Source organism: Sphaeramia orbicularis, chromosome 18 (assembly GCF_902148855.1).
Source record: "Sphaeramia orbicularis chromosome 18, fSphaOr1.1, whole genome shotgun sequence".
Classification (NCBI taxonomy): Eukaryota; Metazoa; Chordata; class Actinopteri; order Kurtiformes; family Apogonidae; genus Sphaeramia; species Sphaeramia orbicularis.
The window spans coordinates 24154026-24178594 of NC_043974.1; the positions used below are offsets into that span (position 1 = coordinate 24154026).

A 24569-nucleotide genomic window follows, 5' to 3' on the forward strand; every position below is an offset into this window, starting at 1 on the left:
CAGTAGCTTAAATTTAATATAATTTACAACAAAAATATGTATGTGCTCCAACCGTCAGACAATCAAGAACAGCTACTCATATTGTGTTTGTGTGTGCATGTGTAATGTTTGGTTAACCCCCTTCTAATTGTTTCTAAGTGGTTCATTGTCTTTGCTTTGATTGATGACACAAGTCAGCTATTCAGGCACATCCTGTCTCAGGAGCTGTTTCTAGAGTGTGTTAAAGTAAGAAATAGAGGACGGCACAGTATTCCACAAACAGTGCTTCAGTCAAATAAAAAACACAAAAATAAAGATAATTATTTCAGGCTGCATCTGTTGTTTAGACAAAACATCTCCCTGCAGACTCCACTTGCGTCTCCAGCCTCGGTGTGACAAAACATCACACACTCAGATTTGCGCATGTGTGACAGAGATGAACCAAGAGTCAGTGAAAGAGAAGAAGAAAGCGTCCTCTTGTAGTGGTCATGGTCAATTTCAGCTTTTTCTTGGTCAATAAACGGGCCTCACAAAAGCATCAAAGCTGTGTGCTTGTGATCTACACCCTGGTCATCATTCACCTCCTGTTAGTATCTGTGGCTACATACCAACACAGCTGAGGGCTGCACAAAGGCAAAACTTCTGTGTGGCACTTTTTTCTGTATGGACACACTTGAGGTTGAAAATAGACCTAATTTGACTGTTGAAGTGTTTGCAGCTGCGCTTTGGTTCATTTAACATGTAATCATACAAAATGAGCAACATCTAACGAGACATATAGTTTTACTTCTCCTGAATGCACACTCTTTTTCTTCACGTTACATTAACAAGAAGGACAGCTGGGTTTTATAGGCATAACATTGGTTAATACAATGAAACAGAGCAATTCATTTCAAATAAGTGCATCAAATTGTCCTTGGTTCTGAATTACACACTGTATGGCTTAATATACCAACAGAATATAATGAATATACAATGTATAACTGCATACAGCACAAACATGAACAACAAATTAGGTTTAGATCCACAACTCAGCACAGAGACGCATTACACCGTCCTGCAGCAGCGTCTTATTTTGACCAATAACAGATGTATTATAGCCACAGCTTGTGTCTGCAAATTGCATCAAGTCACATTTAATACTTTAAGAGGCCTTTTATGGTAGCTTTAATAAAACGTAAAACCAATTTCACCACTGAAATAAAAGTCTAAATGAAAAATCAGCTTGGCCTATTAGATGAGAGTGTTCGCTTCCTCACTGGAAAAACAGCACCGAAAAACCACACAAAGGTTACTGGGTTGTGTTTTACAGTACTGAATGTGGTTTTAAATGTAAGTTATTACTTATTTATAACTAATAACTATAGCAAAAGTGCCTATTATATGACAATGATGCATTTTGTGGCACCAGTTTTTAATGAGGCAGCTTGTTAAAATCTTGTAATAAATCACATGTTTGTACATTATAGAGGAGCTCCAAATCATCAATAATTTGTGTTGCTTTTGGTTACTTTTATCCTACTTGAAGATCTGTCTTCAGGAGTCTTAATATTAAGGTTGAAACTAAAGAGCCACGAATCAAAAAATCATCAATTGAAGAATCTACAACAAAAGTAAGCTCCTGTGAAAGCACTTTTGTGGATTGTGAAACTCTTAAAACAATCCATAAAGTTTTAATAAATGGAAGAATTAATGAATCCACTAGTTACACTTGTGAGTGTGGTGGCATTAAATATTGTTACTCTCCCATTGTTTGTCAAGACATCAAAAACACAAAATGCACAACACAACACTGGACTGTACTTTGAGGCATACACATAACAAAAGTCCTGAAAGCAAGCATAAAAACTGGTTTAGGAAGGGAAAAAAATGGATTATAGGAAGAAAGAATGTATCAGATAATAATGACACAAGGACACAGAAAGACAGAGAAATAAAAATGAGTGGAGGTTCAAGGATGCAGAGGTTGACCACTCTCTCAATGTTATGATGAACAATATTCCCAAAGTGTCCTAATGACCTTCGTCATATATGTTCAGCTCCTCTTCTTCTACACCAACAGTAATGATGGTGAATAAAGGTTGACTGATAAGATGGTACAGTATGGCATTTTTTGGCTATGGGGTTGATTACCTTCTTCTGCACAGATTTATGCATGCAGCCAACACTAACAGGAAGGAGAATGAACACAAACAGGATAATTTTAAGCAGAATTGTTTATATAAAGTTGCAAATATAACAAGAAAATAACCATATGTGATGTATTAAAATATAGTTGGGTGATAGGGCCATTTATACAACAATATATATGCAATAACAGTAACAGTAACAGTACATACCAGAATGTAGTAATTGTTCTTTAACTCCACATTAGACATTGTTTTGCGCAGTAAATGTCACCTAAACCTTGTTCAAGGTCCATGTTTTGCCCTGGCTGGTCAGAAACCTTCAGAATTATTGTCATGCGCTGTGTTCTTATCCTCCATCTTTGTTCGTTTTGCCTTTGTGCCAATTTCCTGGCTGTATCCTCGAGGGGGAACATAAACCATCATTAAAATGACAAAAAAATATTGTATCAAGAGTAAGGCTGGTTATTGCCTAATTTTTTTCTTAATGAATCACAACTGATATTTCAATAAATTGAATTAGATTTAATACTGATTTCATTGTTGATAATTCAGTCACAACGCCATTTTTAGTCTCAGAGAAATAATGCTGTAAACTGTACAGCGAACTCTCCAACCCACTACATTGTTAAAACATGTATATGTAAATTATGAATTTAATCCATTAATGTACATTTCACTTAACGTGGCCAACAAGGATTGATAAGTGTTTTGTTTTGTTTTTTTTTTGTCAGATATGACCAGAACAGGGTCGAAGCTCAAGCTTTATTCATCCTCAGGTCAAATGATGATCAAATGAAATGACAAAACTCAGCCCTAAAGAGATCTAGATGTGATATAACAAAACAATAGAGCATAATATTAATCAATATCATGTCCACAAAGAAGTCCCACACTAGCTTTGATTACTGCACAAATTCGCTCTGGCATCATTTCAATTATCTTCCTATTTATCAGGTAGGAGATTCAGTATCTCGGCAAACCAGACCCTGTCCAACTCTGCTGATTTGTTGTGTGGAGTACCCCAGGGCTCCATTTTGGGCCCAGTTTTGCTTTTGCTGATGTCCTTCCCTTAGGAAAGATAATCCCGGAGTTTGATGATGTTTCGTACCATCTACTTGCTGATGATATCCAGCTGTATTGCTCTTTTAATCCCACTGAGATCCAGAAATTGAACTCTTCAATGAACTGTCAAGTGCAAATAAAACAATGGCTAGGCACAAACTCCCTGCAGCTAAAGTCAGATAAAACTGAACTGCTGGTGATTTCTCCTGATGATGCCATTCAAGGGATCAACCAGTACTTGGGTGATCTGAGCTTGTCTGCTAAATCAAGCCTTAGAAATCTTGGTGTTATCTTTGACAAAGAAATGTCATTATAGCGTCACTCAAAAAGCTGATGAGAAATTGTTTCCTTCAGTTAGGAAAAATCTCTAAACTTAGGAAAACTGTATTCAAGGATCATCTCGAGTTGGTTATCCAGGTCTTTGTGTCATCTTGTTTAGACTACAGTAACAGTTTATTTTCTTGTCTAAACAAAAAAGAGCTGTTTCGTCAGTAGCAGGTCCAAAATTCTGCTGTGAGGTTGCTGACTCACACCAACAGAAGGGCTCATATTACTCTGATTCTAAAAGCCCTTCATTGGCTCCCAGTCACTTTCCGCATCAATTTTAAAATCCTGGTGCTGACCTTCAGAGCTTTGCATGGTCAGGCTCCCTCTTATATCAAAGACTTGTTATGTTCCTATATCCCCTCTCGGAGGCTGAGGTCGTTGGATCAGAACCTACTTATGGTCCCTCGTACTTGTTTCAGGACCCGAGGAGACTGCTCCTTCCAGGCTGTTGCGCTGTGGCTCTGGAATGATCATCTGCTCTCTTTACGTTCGCTGGACTCTGTTGATGCTATTAGGAGCAAACTCAAAACCCACTTGTTTCTCAAAGCATTCTAACTACACTAGATTAAGGATTGTTATATTACCAACATGTTTATTTAAATTTTTACCTTTTTGTGATTGTAATTGTATCGGTGTATTATATTGTTCTTTTGTGAAGTACGTTGTGACTTACCTTGTCTGTGAAAGATGCTTTATAAATAAACTTTGCTCGCTTGCTTGTGCAATGTATTTCCATACCTTTATAGACATATAATGCTGCTGAATCTAAACCTGAGCAAATTAAGCAACCCCAGATCTTCAAACTGCCCCCATGGGTTTGCACTAAGCATGATGGGTAATCATTTCATCTAGACTTATCAGACGACATGACTCTTTCCATTTATCCATAGTCCACTCTTTGGTGGTTGTTTAAGAAATGTGAAGCTACTAACTGTATCAGTTAGAGTTAAATAACAAGCTGAAACATATTAATCAGTCACAATCCAATGGAAGAATTTTATCTATTTGCCTTGTTAAATCCAGGAAGGTACTTAAATTGGCCAGGATGTTTATATGAAGTTCCATCACTCAGTTCCAGTTTGAATCATTTCTTAACTTAAACACTTGTATCATGATTTATACTACCTGGATACAAAGTTACCTATTGCATTGCAGTACATTTCAGCCATATCGCCCACCCCTGTGACAAAATGACAACAAATTCCCTTGGCATTGGTTACCTTTCCATTTTCTTATCCCCTTCTCCCAGTTTCAAACCTCCCACTATCTATGCTGCTTCCCCAGTTTCTCTTCCACCTCATAACTCTCTCCCTTTTTCTCTGGGGTAGGAGGTTGCTGGCTGTGGGTGATAAGCAGCAGCACTACTAATCAAGCCTGCCCTAAATTCACCCATGCCCTGCAGGATTACCACGTGCATGTGAGTGTGCATGTGTGTGAGGAGCAGTGTGTGTTGGCTTATAAGCTCGTCGCCTGCAGTGTTCACAGGCCTCACACAGGAGGTGTGTGTGTGTCGTGTGCATTAAACCTAGTGTTCACATGAGAGAGTGTATATGTGTGACTGGTAGAGAATGAGTTTCTGTATGAATGAGTCACTGATTCAACACAATCTGGATATTTTTAACTTACAGTAAGACTGTACTGAGAGATATAATGAAGCCGTCTTGTTGCATAATATAAATGTCTCAGCATAATATCCTACGCAACCGGGAATCTTTAAATATAGTGTTTTGGAAGTTTTTATAGAATGAAGAAGCAGAAACGAAGAGGAGCCGGGTGGAGGAGAAATAAACAGAGGAGGTTAAGTAAAATGTATTCAGTTTATCCAGAGTATTGACCTCCAAAGGCTAATATTGACTTAAATCAGTCACTTAATCAATAAGCATTAAAAAAACATTCAGAATAAAGCCTGAAACTCATTATGTGCTCATTAAGGAACTTCAGAGGAATCAGGAGATATTGTTTCTAGGACAAAACTGCATAGAAACCTTTGTTACAATAAAAACACCTAGCTCACTGTTTAGTTTTTGGCTGCTTGATTCAGACTAAACAATGAGAGAATCTGTGTCCTTTTAAAGACAAGGAGAGAGAAGGAAGACATAACATCTGAATCAAGGTGGATGTGTGACAAAATTCTGCTTAATGTTAAACAAAGAGCCAGCTCCACATGGAAGACTTTTACAAGAGGCATGTTTTTGTCAGTTGTGCATTTGGTGGAATGGAGGCTGTTTTATTTCTTATCAGGGGAATCCATCTAATTTGAGTTTGGAAGCTTGAAGCAGCGCCACAGGAAGTAATGGGAGTTTCATCTTTCATTTACAACACTTTGCATTTATCACTTCAAATTGAGTCCCACAGGTTTCCTTAAGAAAGACAGAAAGATGAAGTGGATCTTATAAATTCAGGTTGACCTTTGACCTCCCCCTGAGGAGGGACAGGGAGAACTGAAATAGAGAAAGTCCACAGGGATCAATCATGTCATTAGTGCTTCAAGCGCTGACAACTTTAATAGAAGTATTCTGACTTCAAAGCTGTAGATAAGCTCGATAAACTCACTTCTCCAGAGAGTTCTCCCTGAAAGATGACAGGAGGATTTTGTTCATTTCTGACTGAATGATCACATTGCTTGTGTTATATGTCACTTGTGTAATATTGGAGCTACAGATGTTTTCCCTCGGGTACACTGCACACACCAGGAGATTGAGTGACAGTTAAACGGGCAGGAAAAGCCTGGTTTGGTTTTTGTTGGTTGGGGGAAACCAAATGGAGTGTGATCAGCTTGCTTGTTACAATGACCTTTAAGCACACACACATACCTGATATAAGCATGATAACAGTGTCTGTTTGGAAAAAGTATGCATCGGATACAAGTTATGATTCAATCAAGATTCATGTTTGTTGTATTTGCATAGCTAAGAAAATAATTTCTTTAATTTTAATAATATATTATAATTTGTGGAGTCCCTGTGCTGTTATGATTTAAAAATACAATCAATAATTCATGACCTATAATTTAACATTCGCCAGCAGATTGATTCCTCTTTTCTAAATTGTGTCTCCAACTGTCATATAAGTCTCACCAAGTCTTGCAGCCAGTAAACAAAGCTTTAGTCTGATACCAAGGCTTAGGTGTGTTATAAATATGTACCTGGGGACAAAACAGGAGAGAAGTTGTTTAAGGTGAGGTCAAGCCCTGGATTTATTTTATCCTTTGTCAGACTTTTTTGTGGAAAGTTTGTGAAAGGACTAGAAGTTTTTTAGAAGCAAAAAGAAAATCATAAAGGAGCCACTGAGCTGAAGAACTAGACAAAACAGAAGAAATGAAGCTATTTTAGTAAATTTGTTATTATGATATAATATGTAATATTACAATACTTCTTGAATAGAACAGCATCATATTCTTTCTGCATTGTGTTGAATTAACCATATCATGATCTCACATTGCATTAGTTGCTGTTTTATATGTATCTTTAAAAGTACTGCATATTGGCAGTACATTGAGATGTATCTTGCATCAGCCTCACTGATGGAAATGAACACTGACCTAATGTGTTTAACTGTTCCAAATTATGGGCTGAGGTCAAGCTCACTATTTAATTCAGGCCAGTGGATAGTGGACACTGTTGCATACATATAATATTCACATACATTTGCCACAATATATTCAAAATTGAGATTTATTTTGAGTTTAAAGTGTTATTTTTGGTCTTTAGTCATAACTGGTGGTGATCTCTAACTATTCTTTATGGTGTGTAAGATTCTAGAGCTCTAGCAGTATATTGACATAAAATAATACCACAATTCACAACATGCAAACACACACTGTACAACACATCCAGTGTGACTGGAAAATCTGTAATTCTTTGTAAATCCTTTTGCCTTAAAACTTAACTACTTGTCTTTATCCATTGCACACACAGTCACACAGGACCCCACACATTTCTCATTAAAAACCACAGTTCCAGCTAACATCTGTGTATGGTGACACACACACACACACACACACACACACACACACACATAAAGGACTGACATCACATGCCAGTACTGAAGCAACAGCTGGTCAGTGTCACATGTGTGTCACTGCCGACCTCAGGGGTCACAGGGCAAAGGTTGGAGTTTAAGGGTCAATGTGATACACACACTATAATGGTCCTGGTGGAGTTTTTAATTGCTAGCTTTGGGCATCAAAACTAACTTAACTGTCAGGAAAGGATATAAGTTCTTGAGACAAAAAGGTAACTACTGAGCTGCTGATCTAGTTTCCAGAGAAGAAGTATGGTGTTAGTCATGATGGTTTCAGTGAAACAAATATGTCATTTTGGTTTTAGAGCCACAACCATGGAGCTTTGTTTGGCTGTTCTCAGAGGTTGGTAATGACTAAGAAGAGCTGTGTGTCACTGGAAAATTCACATGTTGAAATTTTGGATTAAAAATTAACACAATTTCCTGTCTGCTGATGATGTAATTGCAAACACCTATATTTCCATACGTACATACAGTAAGTGTATGAAGCAATAAAATGATGGCATATGTCTTCAGTCCACCACATGACACCCACACAAAGAACATTTTCACTTCCTATTGTTTCTATGATTTCATAGATTTGGATTTTCTGTGATGGGATTCAGTCAAAGAAGACAGAGATACTGATTTATCTGACACTGTATTGTCTTTCAAAACAAAAAAACATGCATATATGAGTTTCATGACACAGGGGTTATGAATAAATATAATGTCATATATTTTTTCATTTCTGAATTTGTTTTCCAGCCTAATTTGGGGAGAAATATCATAGCATAAAGAGCTTACTATCATGTGCAGAAAATCTGAGCAAAAGTGATTTTTTATGCAACTAGAGCAGTGGGATCTGCATTTACATCCAATATCACAGCACTAATTTATGGACAATCTGAACAGCAGAATTATTTTTAGCCTAGATCAGAATGGGACAAAAAAAAAGATTTAGCCATGAATCTATCTAGTAAGAAATGTAGTGTTTCAGAGAATTGATTCAGCATAGCATGCATTTCTCTAGGTTTTCATATGGCTTATGGTTCCAGCATTTTCCCTAAAAAAGTGTACATTTTTCAGTGCAATATATAATACTACTTGATTTAGGACTGGTTGTTGCTATCATATAGATAGACATATTTATATGATACAGCTAGAGCAGAAGATAAACAACATCCCAAAGCTTAATCACAGAAATTTCAAGAATGTTTGGCTCCACCAAGCCTTATGATAGTAGGGAAAACCCTGATATTATTAAACTATACCATGACATTCAAGTATATTGACATTTCCTCCAGCTCTTTCAATTATTGATCATTTTCTCCCCGTGTTTCTCCTCTTTCCCACTGTTTACTGTCTACAGTTTACAGTCCCTCCACTGTTCCCTTCCCCATGAGCTCATGATGCTATCATCTGTGCCCTGAGGAAACATGCAAAGGTTAAAGGTCATGTTGTTAATAGGGATTTTAAGGCATCTCAGATGGTGTTGTAGAGAGGCAGAAGGAAAAGGAAGAGAAGAGTGTGAAGGTGTGAAGAGGAAGTGTTACAACATCAACACAAATGACAAATGAGAAATGTTAATGAAAAAGAAGTAGATGACACTTAAGTCTAGCACATTCACATCCAAAAGAGGAATGGAAAGAAAAGACGATATGGTTAAAATGAAGAAAAGGACATGAGGGCCCACACCAGCGCTGCACATGTCTCATTAACATTAGCAGAAACCATAGAGGTCTACCTCCCATGTGGTAAAAAATATCTTCCATCCACACAGGCAGCTGCAGAGGCCACAAAGGCTCGCACACATACCAGGTAACCCCACATCCGAGACACCACAACCTTAACAGCTCTAAATGTTCTCATGCATTCAGTAACCACAGCTGTTTCCATCCTCTGCATCGTGTACCATCTTCAAAAAAAAATCCGAAGATACATGGATTAAAAATGATCATATCTGGAGTCTGTTCTTAGAGTTATTACAGTTAATGAAAAAAAAGGTTTATGAGTAAAACTGGTAGAGATAAAATAATTAATTTGTTGAAAGAATATGCAAAGTACAATAGAAAATGCAAAGCAAATGAAAAAAAGAAACAGCTGCAGGTACAATCAGCCCTGTTTTTGTTCTCTCCCTATGCTAATAAAATGACTTTGCAAAATATGAGACCTTTAATTAACAATGGAGGTTGACTGATTGACTTTTAAAGGCCAATATAATACCAGTTTGGTGCAGGAAAAAGCTGGTAGCCAATTAATCAGCATACTCAACACTTTGACAGAAACTGGGTAGCTATTCATCTTAACATCTGAGTTGAAGTAAATCAAGACGACAAACATCAAGCTCAGAACCGAACAACAAACTGACCATAAAATCCCAGAGGGCCATTTTTATTAAATTTTTTCAGTTGATTAAGCATTGGTCACAATTTGACTCACATTTTGCAGATATTAATAGATTGTTCAGCATCTTATCACCGCCTCTTAAAAGGCAAAACTAATCTGTTGATCTGCCTTTAACAAACAATGGTTTTGTTCATCAAATTCGACGCTACACATTCTACCATCCTACTGTAGGGTTCAACAAATGAAGGTTTTCCTCATCACTGAAAAACTAAACTGCTAAAAACCTAGTCCATTCCTCAAAATAAAAATACAAAATACTTGTTTCTGTCAAAAACCAAACTGAGAGACTATCTAAAGGCTATAAGAACTCTGTATTCTGGAGAGCTGAACAGAGTAGCCAGTGTGTTGAGATCAAAGTCTGCGACATTTAGCCAATGGCAACTGACTGACTAACCATGAAGGATGTGTGTGATTGTGCGAAGTGTGTGGTTCCCCAACGTGCTTGAAGATGTCATTACTGCAGTCAGTGTTAGAATATGAACAAAATGCAGCCTGAATAACCCTCAAAAGTCTATTAAAACACAATGATACCGCTCTTTTTTATCCAACAGCCCACATAAATCCTTCCCTTTCATTCCATGGCTGAGCTCCAGGTGTTTCGTGCAGATCCATGGGGCTCTGGTGGCTCTGTGTCCCAGCACGGCTCACTGTAAGTGGGGAGTGACAATTTCTGTTCACCCCGGTCCTCGCCTCCTCTACTTTCATTTACAGTCAAGCTAAGAACAAAGGACGCATTGTTTCAGTGACACGAGAGCCTCTAAATGCTCTTTGTGTCTTTCTGTATATCTCTCTGGCTCACATTACCAAAATAACTGCTGCTTCCTGCAGTTTAAAGTCTAAGTTACAAGCTCAGTAGTGTTTCACACAGTTTAAATGATCCAAACACACACCTCACCATGTGGCTGTCAGTGTATTTATATTAGAGGTTCCACTTTAGTAGTTCTCACCAGACACTGACACAAACATGACACTCTCTTTGACCTGTGACCCCTCTCTTCATGCAGGCTGATCTTTTCACACATGTCTAACTCTGCAGCAGCTGATAATGCATTTGAATCCCTAGTACAGCGGTGGGAGAGTGAGGACGATGACCTTGCACCTGCACCGAAACCAGTCTTGCCAAACAATATAGCGAAAAGACACAGATACCCCAAAACAGAGAAAGAAAGAAAAGGAAAAGGAGACTTTCTTTCCTTCCCTGCTGTCCTGCTTTCCCTCCATACTTGGCTGCTTTGTCAAGGTCAGCTGGATCACAGTTTGTTTTGATGCTCCTTCAAATTGCATTTGTTAACAGTTCACTACCTTCCTCTGTCTGAGCGCATGTGTGTGTGTGGAACCACTTTTAGAAGCTATTTAGCATACCACCAAATCGCACAAGAGGAGCTCCACAGGGGGGTGAAAGAGAGAGGGAAAGGGGGGAGAAGAGGGAAATAGAGGAAGAGGCACTGGGGAATGTGAATAAATAAAGGTATTGAAGAGAGAGGGAGGTAGAGAGAGGCAGGACATGGAAGAGATGAAGTAGAGGGAGCTCAGGTAGTGATGAACACAAAAAAGCCATCTGCACCACTATTGAAAAGTGTTGTCTTTGTGCCATGATATAAAATGACAGCATACTGCCATCTAATTAAATAAAAATTATGAGCCAAGTAACACAATGCAAATTTCCTCTGCTCTTTTGCATCTTTAAATATGCTTGGGATGGTAAAGGATCAATATTCATTGGAAATGTGGTACATCAGTATGGAAGTGTTACAGTAGGCATGAGAATGAATGCAAAATAAAGTGGGACATTCATTAAAAACGCTGCAACTACAGTGTTCAGACTTCTAAAATATGTCCAAAATGTGCTTCTCAATCACACAAATGACAGAAAAACTAGCCTTGCACACTCAGACCAATCTCTACAGTGTGTTAAAAGTGTTGCCAGCACCATTCACCATCAACCTGAAATATGGATGAAGTAGGACACAGCCAGACTAATTACAAATACTATCAGGGGAGAACTTGTTTTGGTGAAACATTTGCACATAAAGACATGTGCCATGGTATTAACATGACTAAATACCAGCAAAAGAAGCTGCCACATGAAAAGAAACGTCTTTGTCAAAACTTGCCATTTTCAGAGTTTAGTTGCAGCTCTTTCACGTAGCAAGGAGTTTAACACGGAGGCAGGAATATTCCATTAGAGAACATCCTGTGAGGTACACCAGTGGAGATCAACAAATCAGCACATAACTATTTTGCAAATGAAATGAAGTTAACATCCCCAAACTTGCACAAAATACCAGAGATGCTGTTGAAATGCACAAAATCACTTTGAGTGAAAATGCTGCAGATAATGTTTGGAAACGTGCACTCACAAAAGACTGAGGTAAAGATCATGGTAAGAGAACAAGAATGTCATCAAGATTTGTAGATGACTGATAGACGTCACTAAACAAAAGAACATAAGCAGGTCAAACAGGCTGTGAACATGTTCTCAAAAGGAGGACACACTCTAAAAGACTGATAAACTATCAAACTGCACTGGTTTGTCCTGCCTTTCAATCATCTACTACAAATGACCTGTTACTTACTTCATGTATATATCAAAATATATACATCGAAATGGCAAAAAAAGTTTGTATTCAAGGTTTTTAAGAGAAGCTCCATGATGCCTCAATCTGTTTTTCTTCTCTCTTATTGGGAAAGCAGTTCTCTGTCTAGATATATGAAGCTATAATGTAGGAACTTCCTGACCTGATGGGACTGAGAGAAAGACAGGAGGATGGAAACATCAAGGTGGAAAGATACAACTCTGTAATGACTCTGAGCCCTCTTAGACCATGCTATGGTTGTATCTGTCTAAAGTGATATATAGCAGTAAAGGTCGTAGGTTAAGTGCTTTGTTCTTATGAAATGGGTGCTAAGGGTCCTCTGTGTTTCCGAACAACTGAAATTTCTGCATGTCCCGGAGGCAATGTTCAGATTTAAGAGGCCGAACTCAAAGAGCAGATGGAGCATCGTATATCATGCATATCTGTTCCCATCATCAGTCTTTTAAGTGTTATTTATCTGGGCACACTGACTGAAAACACACTCCCATCCGGGCCATCACTTGTAGGGGGAAATAATGACTATAATTATCGTCTGATGTCTTCACTGTCTCTTATTTAACCTTTGTGTTGTGAAATAACCTGCAGAAAAGCTGTCAGTCTGTATTCATATACAACTTTGGTTCATCTCTAAATGTCTTATGTAAACTTTGATGGATCAAAACATGGCATTTCCAAAATGTCAGCAAAATTAATGAGATGCAACCCCTAAGGACATGTTCTGGTATCCTATCTGTTTTTGCCCACTTTGGATCTATTTTATAAATAGGTGTGTCTGGCTCAGTAAAATGCACAATTATGTCCAGAAAATCATTTTGGACCGTGTTCAGTGAGACATGAATCAGTTGCTGCAGCAAAACAGCAATATCAGACATCTCCAAAATGAATCCCTTTTAGTGTAATAATGTCTGTAAAACTAAGTATGTAACCCTTTTGTATTAATAGGGACATGATTTACCAAACTGGAAAGGAGTTCCATTAAAGCAACAAATACTTTTGATCATAATAACAACAAACATTTGTAAATAAGACATGTTTAGGTGATCAGTTGTGATGTTACATTCACTTCTGCATGTCATGTACAACTTTTAAACCTTAGTTTGCCTACAAATTGAACATCTTGCCCTCCTTGTAGATTCTAAAGCTTGGCATATTGTATGTATAAATATAGTGTGTTTAACATGCATGTATTTCAAGCAATATATTCTACAAGGTGGGCAAGAATGTTATTTTAGATTTTAAAAGTCAAATTTAATGATTTTGCTGTATTGTCCAACATGATATTCAAATGCGTTCAGATCAAAGGTCATGTTTGATTCCAGATCCTGTAAATGTTTGACATTTAGGTGCAGTTTAACAATGCTGCACACCTCGTACTTAGTCCTTGCGCAGGTTTCTGTTGTGATAGTGATCCTTTATTATGTCTAGTGCACTGGCAATGACTGAGGAGAGATAATGTTATGTACAGTCTGTTGTTTGTTCTGTTTTGCTTTGTATTGTTCTATTTTGTTTTGCTACGGTGCTAGCTGCGATTGATATATACACATGCTTACTTCAGATTTGTGTAAGGACCGGTCAGCACTGCATTTGTATTACACTGAGAAAACTTTGATAAGAAGATTTTTTTTTAAAAAAGGTCACGTTTGGTCATTATATGGAGCTGGATACGTATTAAAGGCACTATTTAAGTATTATATGCATGAATGATATACAGTCTACTCTCGTTAAACCGCCTGCTGTTATACCGCCATTTTCGCTCACCGCCGACCAAAACCATTGCACAAAAATCCCCAATGCATTATTCCATTAGCTACCGCCATTTCCGCCTATCGCCATCCGCCAGCCCAGTTCCATGCACAAACAACACTTATACCATTGATTTCCCGACTGTTATACCGCCAGCGTGATTGCCATCGAGTACACATAAATTTTAACAATGCACTGAAACAAACGCGCCAGACGCTGATCGCGACAAGCTACGAGTAGGTCTACAGAACGGCCACCGTTCATTTATCGCAGAACACTCAGTAGGTCAGGATGTTGGGAAGAGGACGTGGGATTAAGCCAAAGCCTCAAGATGATAGGGTGTCATTTCCCGACACGGTATAATAATGCTTAAAATGTTTCCCCACTTTAAATGATCCCTTACAACATAACAGAATCAAGATTTATTTAGAAACGCAATTAGAACGGGTTAACGGAGGCAGCATAGACATCATATAGTAAAGACATGCACATTATGGACGCAACCCGTTGTAACACCATTTTCGCTATACCGCCAATTTGGCCGTGAAAGGAAATTGGCGGTATAACGAGAGTAGACTGTATAAGTTGATAAAATTGTATGAGACCTTTGATGTGATTTTTAGGAAATATTGCTGGTGCAAGAATGTCTATAAAAGTGGGCCAGGTAGGTACAGAAAGTAGACAAAATGGCTGGACATCCATGCTCTTTTGAAATGATATCTTTGCTGCATTTTTACAAGCACAAAGGTTATCGAACCTTTGTCATGTGACCCTCTATACCCAGCTACATTAAAAACTCATTTGTAGATTTACCACAAAAAGTAAAGAAAGAGAAAGAGAGACAGAGACAGAGAAAGAAAAGCAAAACAATAATACTTTGATCTTTGGAAACTAGATCAGGACTAAACCAGACTCTTATTGAGTTGAACGATTTTAGAACCACACCTCTTACACACACACAATCATGCATCAATAAAACATGTGTTAAAAGAGATCAGGGTGTGTGTGAATGTGTGATTGTGTCACAAACAATAGATCAGAGCAGAGTCACAACAGATGAATGCCCTCAAATGTGGCTGTCACATCAGTTTTATTTATTCATCGGTAGCCAAGGTCAAGACCAGAACCTGCATCAGCACCGCAACACACACACACACTGAAGGTATGTGCATTTATAAGTGATTATTTTTTACGTACAGCTAAGAAGATATGAATAGGACAAAGTAGTTTACTGGACACAGAGCAAGGAGGGATAAAAAATAGGCATGTTTTCATGATGTATTTTTATGCACATTTCAAAATGTTTATGAAAAATTTGGAAACTTCCTGAATCTTGCAAAAAGGTTTTTTTTTTTGCTCATGTGCTTTTGTCTTTTTCAGAAAAGAGTTAATGGGTAAAATACAATAAAAAGATAAAGGTAAAAAGTTATTCTACATACCATTTTCAAATAAATTCCAGGGATGCCTTAATTGTAAAATTCATGTTCAATGATAATTTCTGTTTAAGTTTTTTTCTCCACTTATATCAGGGAAACAAAGAAATATTCACAACAGAAAATAACTGAAGCACGAATGCAGCACAACAGATAAATATTGGCTGCTGACATTAATGAAATAACATCTTATTCACCAAAAGCTAAAGTCAGTCAAAGCCAATATCGGCATTTAAAAAGTAAAACAGCACCAGACGCCACACTCCACTCCTGTTTGTTCTACTGTGTTTATCACAACTACAACACTACACAGCCTAGTGTATTCCTTGCAAAGTAGTTCATGTTAATAAAGTTATTTTGTTTGAATATTTTATGGAAGTGTAGCTAACATCTACCAGCTATGTAAGCAAATAGTGAAAGTATGAGAGTACCCTCGGTTGTTCGCACAATCCTTAACGTCAGATATCATCTCTATGTATGGCTAAAATGTAGGTGACTGTGTGTTTTCCAAATTAGAAACATGGTATGTGACAGTAATGAATGCCTTTGTTCAGACATTATCTTCTACAGAAGGTAACCCAAGACAGGTGAGAAAACAACCTTTTCCCGTACACACTTAATACTTTCCACACCCACATACACATACATGTACACACACAAACACACAGGGCCAGTCAACGTTAAATAAATGATGTGTGGTTTATTTTCACATGGCTGAAGCTCCTGTGCTGATTCACTGTGCTGTCAGTGAGCTGGCATACATACACACAGCTGAAATCCCTAAACACACACATGTATTTTGCGTGCACACACCATTAAGTTCCACACTCAGGCTACTGACGTTTAAGGCAGTTTGAGCATTTCAACGCTGGGTGGGAGAGAGGGAGTTAACGGGTGAGACAGAAGTCAAGGCAGATTGTTTATATGAAACATTTAAAGTCAGGCAGGATGAGGGTTGAGATGAAGTTCAGCCAACGAGGAGCTGCTTTCAGTCCCGTTGGAGCCTCTCCATTCCACGAGTAGCTGCGGGTTAAACACGGTTAAATCGTGTTTTCTTTTTAATTAACTAATCATTTAAAGAGTAATACAAACAGAACACAGCTTCTTGCACTCAAAAAGAAAATAGCGGGTGAGCTCTGAGCTGTTTCCAAGTTGACTTCTTTGTAGCATCTAAAATGAATACATGCACAAGCTTCGATGTGCAACCAGAGGTGTGTTGTGTCCCCATCGTTGCCACTCTGTCAGTTTACTCCTGCAAACAATTGTCACTCATCATGATAAGATGTCAACTTGAAACTGCCTCCAGCGTCAAATGGAAACCTGACTTCCCTAATGCCAATGAGGTTATGAAGCAGAAGAGGACAACAACGTGCAACTACAAAGTCTTCCTGCTTCTGTTAATTCTTCCACAATGACAGTCACAACCAAGCTAAAACTAATTAACATTTTGTGGTTGTGTTTGCACGTAAAGCTGCGACCTCTGTTTCAGTAAACACGAAACTGATGCTTCCAGTGTAGAAAAGCTAAGATATTACTGAAACTATAAACCAGTAATCCAATGAATCAATAGTCAGACATTATCTCCTGCACCCCCTCTCTCCTCCACCTGATTAATGCTTGACCAGAAATCAATACTCTGCCCTCCTCTACAGAAATAGTGTGAGGTGATTCATTTACTGCCTGCGTGCACCTCATATGCTCTGCAACCAGTCTAGGATAAGACCAGAATCTGACACTGAAAACAGGAAAACACCACAGACGCTTTAGTGTTTGTCTTTAACGACCTTTACAACACGTCTGCTTCTCCTTGTCAGATTTTGATGGAAAACTGTAAAAGGCACCACATCCTACATTTGCCTGTGTGGCAAAGATAATGCAGGTTCGACATTTATGAAACAGTAAGAGAGACAGTGGTAAACACCAACACTGTTAGATGGATGGTGGGCTTCACCTCTGGAGCATGCTGCATCTCTTAAGACCACATTAGCCATAAGCTACATTTCCTCCCCCACATGCACACCCTGTTTACAGTCTGATACAGTAAATCCTGTTTTGTCTCTGAATTCCTGGCTCCTAAATCATATGAAACAGTTAACTTTCCCTTCTCTGTGCTAGTAAAAATTTGTCAAAAACTTACTCTATTGGGATGGTGTGACATGAATAACAAAATGAACCCACGTCCTAAGTTTTTTGTCTACATAGACCTGACAAACAGACAACTGCTGCGATAAACAATGATCAGAGTTGACTGTCTGCCCTCGTGTGTCCTCGACGTCTCTACGTGTCTACATTTCATCACCATTTCACAACATGAGCTGCATGGTTCCATCTGCTTTCGGGCCAAATCTCACCAGCTGAATAATGTTGTCTCATCTGTCGTGGATTTTTTAGCTCCAGTGGTGGGAAAAAATGTTGGTGTAATATTTCACAATGACCTCAAGCTCATCAAATGTACAATAAAGTGTAGCATCACCCCTTTCTGAGTCTAACTCAATCCACTGCATGATTCTGAAAAGTGCCAAACAGATGAATGAGACTGAAGTTGTTCAGTGACATACCAAAGATAGGGAATCACCATTGTACTTATGAAGAATTATATGAGGGTTTGGAAGAATTAGTTTGATTTTGTGTTCAGTTTTACAACCTAAAACAGGCCCATCCAAAAAATCTGTATAAGTTCAAGTGTGCTACATTCCCTCATATTTTCCTGTAATCATACAGTCCTTTTCCACAGAGATGTGATGCTCTGAAGTGCTCTTCAAGTTCCCTAACAAAAATAATTCTGCAGCCTGTGTTGCTATGACTTTGGTGTTACATTATTTTAGACTCAAACTCAAAAACTCAAAAACAAATGAACCGATCGAGACAAATTCTCTGCTGCTGTGGGAGTGCGGCGGTTCCAAATAGAGAGAAATAATGCTTCAATTCAACCCATAATGAATGAGGTTTGGCAGACTCACACTGTAGGACAGGTGGACTGATTAGAGGGTGTTGCATTTTTATATAAAATTCAGGACATACAGAGACTCTCAGTATTTGACTCAGCTGAGTGGGAAGGCTCACGTTGATTTTGAAACAGGAAGAAAGACGCTGAGCTATTTTCACCAATAAAATGATGATTTTTAGAGATATAGAAGAGGGTTTGTTTTTATCTATAGGTTTCTTGAAAGCATACTGCTCGTGTGTGTAGTGTCTTCAACTGTCTCAAGCTATTTACAAGCAGCAACAAATATCACATTCAGTATAGGACATGGTTTTACTCATATCATATCCAACAAATACTTGCTCGAGTGAGATAAATAAAGGACTGCTGTTCACATCAAAGTTAACATAACTGCAATTTTACAGCAATATTTATTGGAGATATTAAATGAAAAACAAGCATCAGTGTTGTAAACCCTTTGGTGCTCTAAAAGAAAATATAATTTTTACACCAGTACTGTAATATCTGTCCTTGGTAATAATAATAATAATAATAATAATAATAATAATAATAATAATAATAATAATAATAATACATCAGTATAATGCCACACGTAAGGTTACAAATAACAGAAATTCACTAAATGCAATGCTGGTTAGATAATAGTGTTTTCCATGAAGACTCCCAGTTTATCTGTATAAAGAATAAAACAGTTTTATCTCCAGCCCTGATGTGGTTCATCACAGCAAAGTCATATAATTCAGCTCATAAAACAGTGTTTAGTATCTCGACCTGCAGATAACAAGTCAAAGAACCACTATCGCTATATGAGCTGTAGCTACAAAACTATATAAACATGAGCATTTCAATACAGTATTTGTGATTCTATGTTAATGCTAAGAAATTGTGGCTGCAGTCTAAACTATGATGGATGGAATATGCAAATTTTCACACAATAGAGGTCATTTTCTATGCAGAGTTTTGCTGAGTGTATATACATTATGTAGATGTAGCTCCAGACTAAGAGGCATTAGATGTTGCTTACAGTGCACAGCAGCATTTATTTTCAATGGCTTCGATTAGTGTTAATAGTGTCTCGACACATGCAGATTATGTGAGTCAGGTAGCACCTCACACACACGCACACGCACACACACACACACCAATAAACACCCGCACACAGTATGTCTAGTCATTTATCATGTCATTGGGTTTGCCCCCATCCATATATCTGTCCCCTCACCCCTTCTGTCTCACACACACACACACACACACACACACACACACACACACACACACACACAGTGACAAATTGCTGACATGCAATACACTAGTGTCTGTAGATGAGTTTCCCAGTCCCAGGAGTCCAGCCTCCTAACGTGATTTCATATATCTTCTCCTCTTTTTCTACCCCTCTCTCTCACATACACATATATACATACATACATCTTCATGTGCAAAGGTCTAAAGGTCATTTCCCACGATGCCCTGCGGATCTAGGCTCCTCTGTGACGTCATTGTCACTCTTGGCGACAAGGGGAAATAAAAAGGCGTGGTTTTCCTTCCTGACCTCGTCTCCAGTACAATGGAAATACACACACACACACACACACACACACACACACACACACACAAGCATGGTTTTAGGTACTGCAGGAAAAGCCCCCATGGGGGTTTATGCAAAGTCTGTGTGTTCGTTCATTTGTGTGTGTTTCTGAAAGCTTTATGAAGTCCACTCTCCTTTCCATGTAGTGAGGACCAGCCATCAAAACAAATAAACACACACACAAAGCTCTGATTAGTTGCAAAAGGAAGTGGAAGTAAATATAAGGTGCAGGTGAAAAATGGTCAAGGGTTGTTGCACATGACCAGTGTGCTTTTGTAAAAACAGAACCAAAAACAAGAAAAAGGTCAAATCTTTACTAAGTGACATGTAACGAATGGACCAAGATCACTGCAGTGACGGCTTTAGTACCAAATATGGAACAAAACACCTCACAGATTAGAACTGTGAGATTTGTCACTCTTCAGCTGTTGACATTTTCCGCGGAAACAGCCTGTGGACTTGTGAGTGAATTGATCTTCTCAGTTTAAAAAGAAGAAACAAGTTTGACCACTACCTCACCCTTCTCTGAGGAAATACAATACAGCTTTTCAAAGCAACTAGTTCAACTAAGAAACTTCCGTCAGATTTAATCAGCTATTACAGAATGACATATATTTGTGTTTGACAGTAGCAGTGGGAGAAGATGTACAGAACAAGCCTAAAGAATGAACGCTGCATCAGTTGAAATGTGCAAGGCCAAACAAGGAGCATTTCTATTTCTATGCATGTGTTTTTATTTGCATTTTCAATTAAAAATCTGTGTGGAAACAACAAGAATAAAAAAACGCTGTAAAAATATAGCTAAAAAATGTTTTTACACTCGGAAGAGGTATAAGGTGTATTCAAAGGTTCAAAAGTATATTTAAATAAGCATCATGGAAAAAGATTTAATTAATAATTGTGTCTACACGTGTGAAACAATAAAGAGGACAGAATTAATACAAGGAACAAAGAGGGAAACTGTATTAGATGGAACACAGCAATGAAATGCAACTGTATAGGAAGAGCTGTGGAAATAAATGTCGTGAAAAAGCTTTGACACACTGTGTAAGACTTTAAAGCAATATTACATGCTGCCAACCAGCTTCAGGTTTTTGTCAGACTGTGTATTACATCTGTCAGCTCCTCAGTCACCATCTGAGGTATGTTACGGTATGAAATAATACATCTACCTGGAAGAACCAAATGGTAATATTCACAGTCAACACAAATGGATGAAAATGTGCATAAATTCAGATTTTCTTTAGCTTTTTTTTCCTGAAAATTCTGTTAAAATATGTAACACAATTCGATGGAAACCCACCTACAGCTGTACAGCTACAAACAAACAGTTCATTAAAAGCTCACTAGTTGCTTTTGTTCCACAAAATAATTCATAGGGGAAATCCAGACTTCTTTAAATTGATTTTTATCTAAGTTTTGAATGTCCCACTCCAGTCCCAAACTAAGACTAAATGAGGTTCTTTTGCAATGAGCAAAGCTCTGAAATCCTCCCAGTGATAAGAATGAATGAAAATCAGCAGTAGAAAACACAAATGAGCTGCTGATTAAGGGCTGAAGTCCCTCAGAAAGAAGCTGAAGATAACAGTTAAAATGTAGAGCGGCTGAATTGCAAATGGAATTTTTAAAAATCTAGTTCTGGTGTGTTTTTTTAATCATACTTCTATCCCGTACAGTAAGATAAAAAATGTAATCATCACAAGACACACTCCCATCCATGCATACATACTGTAACTTGCCTTTGGGCTGTTTTGGAGAACCCGTATCCCCAGGTACCATCCGCCCCCATATTCTTCCTGTTAATACCACACCTGCAGGACCTGCTCTACAACATCATTGACTAATGTGTACATGCGAGTGTGTGTCTGTATGTTGCAAAACACTTAAATTAGGTCACCTCGAGGGGGTCAATCCTCAGCCGCAACCTGGCAGCTTGTTATGGTGCCAAGAAACAAGATAAGGGAGAGACAGACAGGGGGACAGGCGCTTTATAGTTATAGTGTAATGTACAGTAGCTAAATGCATTAGCCTGAGTCTTTTCCTGGAATGCAACTTTTATAGTGACAACATCCTGCATGTGTTTCCTCCAATCTCCTGCTGACTAACAGACATTTTACCTTCAGATTCCTTTTTTAATGCATCAGCCCCATTAACTTTATGGACCAGAGAGATCAGTGTATTGATGTAGTTAAGTTGCTTGAAATGCAAAAATAATAGGAAAAAAGGCCAATAAAGCTTTCTGCTGTGATTGCATGGAAAAAAGGGGATAAACCAAAGGTACGTCAGCATGTTTTCTACTTAATTTTGCTGCTGTAATATTTGAATTTTGCTGCACTGGTTGAATACAAATTGTCCTATTTTGTTGTACTTCTCTCATCTGGATTACAGGAGCCATATGTTTAAGCAGATTTTCATTAAAGACATTTTTGTGAAACTTAAAATGAGAATGAGGAGGCAAAAAATCTGTCCACTGCAGTCCCCAGTGAACATTATGCCCTTGAATGCTGAGTAAATCAGCAACCATTTATCCTGTTAATGTGTCCTTGCTAAGACAATGAGTTATTGGTGACTGGTTAATCATATTTTCAGCATCATGGGGTAGGAACATGTACTGTGAATACATTATAAGATATAAGAAAAATCATTTTATGTGCACATAACATGTATTTATAGTCATTATGTGAACACTGAGCCTATATGAACAATAAACCCCTTTTCACAGGGGACTTATATAAACTCTTCAGTGATTTATAAGTCTGTTTTTTATTGAAGTTCCTGACATTATTCCCCAGTTCTGATGTCAAGGCTCACCATTTACAGATAACAGTTGAAAGACAGAAAACGGTTCTTTTCTGTAGTTGTTTTACATGTCATTCATCTCATCATCTTTTGGGATGTTGCTGTTCTGAAGGATATATGTTTGCTCTTTCAGTGAACATCCTTGTTATTATATTTATCATTACCAGTATCCATAGTCTTTGACCAGAAAATAGGCTGAAAACAACAAAAAATGTTGCAAATCACAGATATGTCAATTTATATTATCAAAAGACCTCTATAATTGTTGAAATCAGGTGAGCAATTTGTGGTGGATTTGGAAGTACAGACAGATTCACATGAGATTGAGATGAGCTCAAGTCCACTAGTCCTGTATGAACAGGGCTGAAGATGAATTGGTGTCACTTTGGTGGTGACTATGGGAATAGTTTATCAAAAAGGGAACCATGTTGTAATGCATCACTGATTTTCCCCATATGCTGCAGTCCTACACTGAATAATCACCTTTTTACTAGATGATTAAGTGTCATCTAAATCTCCAAAGTAAATGTACTTCACTGCAGAAGTTATTTGCATCAATAATTACCTGGCTGCACTGGCCTTGATATTGTTTTGTGTGGCTGCACTGATCAGCACGTTCCAGTGCAAATTAACCTATTTCCGTGATGTCACTTCTCTCACTGGTCTGATGTTTACACTGCTTTGTTAGCACAAAGAAACATGAGTCAGCACAGAGCAGCATCACAACACAGGTGATTTACGTTCCCTTCACAGTTGTGCCTTTTGCAGCAAAAGCACAACCCATAACTCCAGATCAGAGTAAAGAGCTTAGTAAAAAGTAGCTCTGCAAAAAAAGTAGCAGAGACTTTATAAAGTATTCAAAGGATGAGTCTCATTACATCCTCTCTTACCCCAAGGAGACACTGTGCTGGGACAAAAAAACTCTAGAGAGCTGCTGTGTCATTATGTAATCAGCACTGAAGATCAGGCATTCATGTGTGAGGGCAGTGTGTGTCGGGGTCTAGAGCAGGAATACACAAAATTGGTGCATTTAAAGACAAAAACACCCACACACGGTTAGCTTAATGATATCGACAGGGTCAGTCCCGGCCGGCTACACATTTCATCAATGTTGACCTTGCAAACAAACAAAGCAGGTCTCTGATGTGTTTCTAATTTCCATTCACACTACCACAAATAAAACATTTCCTGTCACTTAGATTGTCCTCTGAGGAAAAAGGTGGCATCTTAAAAGTTAAATCACCATCCCTGTCTCCCTCTTTCTCCCCCCTCCTGCCCACCCCACGGTGTGACTTTCCCCTCAGCCACCTCTCTCTGTCAGGACTGGCTCCATCCACTGTGTAAGCCAGCAGGGGTGGTCGCCTTCATCTAATAAGCCCCTGTCACACAGATTAATGCCCGCTGATGATAAATCCCCCCCGGAACGGGTCGAACCAACTGTCTGCTTGATTAAACCCAAAGGGAGAGACGGAGCGGGTCACACAGCGAGAGGCAGATAGAGGAAAGAGGCTCCTGTTTTCATCTCTCCGCCTCCCAGGCTGCCAACGGGCTACAGGACAT

At 38.4% G+C, this 24569-nt stretch overlaps 1 protein-coding gene across 2 annotated transcripts in view; it reads right to left on the reverse strand.

The window, feature by feature from the left end:
* sema4f (sema domain, immunoglobulin domain (Ig), transmembrane domain (TM) and short cytoplasmic domain, (semaphorin) 4F) overlaps positions 1–24569 on the reverse strand; it is a 70567-nt gene that overhangs the window by 25478 nt on the left and 20520 nt on the right. The window contains exon 1 of one of the 2 annotated variants that reach the window (XM_030161994.1): positions 21950–22037. The exons of the other annotated variant lie outside the window; for it this stretch is intronic. Within the exon in view, the coding sequence (XP_030017854.1) occupies positions 21950–21989 (40 nt within the window). The 5' untranslated portion in view covers positions 21990–22037. Of the gene's footprint in view, positions 1–21949; positions 22038–24569 lie in introns of those variants that run through there. 2 annotated transcript variants of the gene reach the window in all.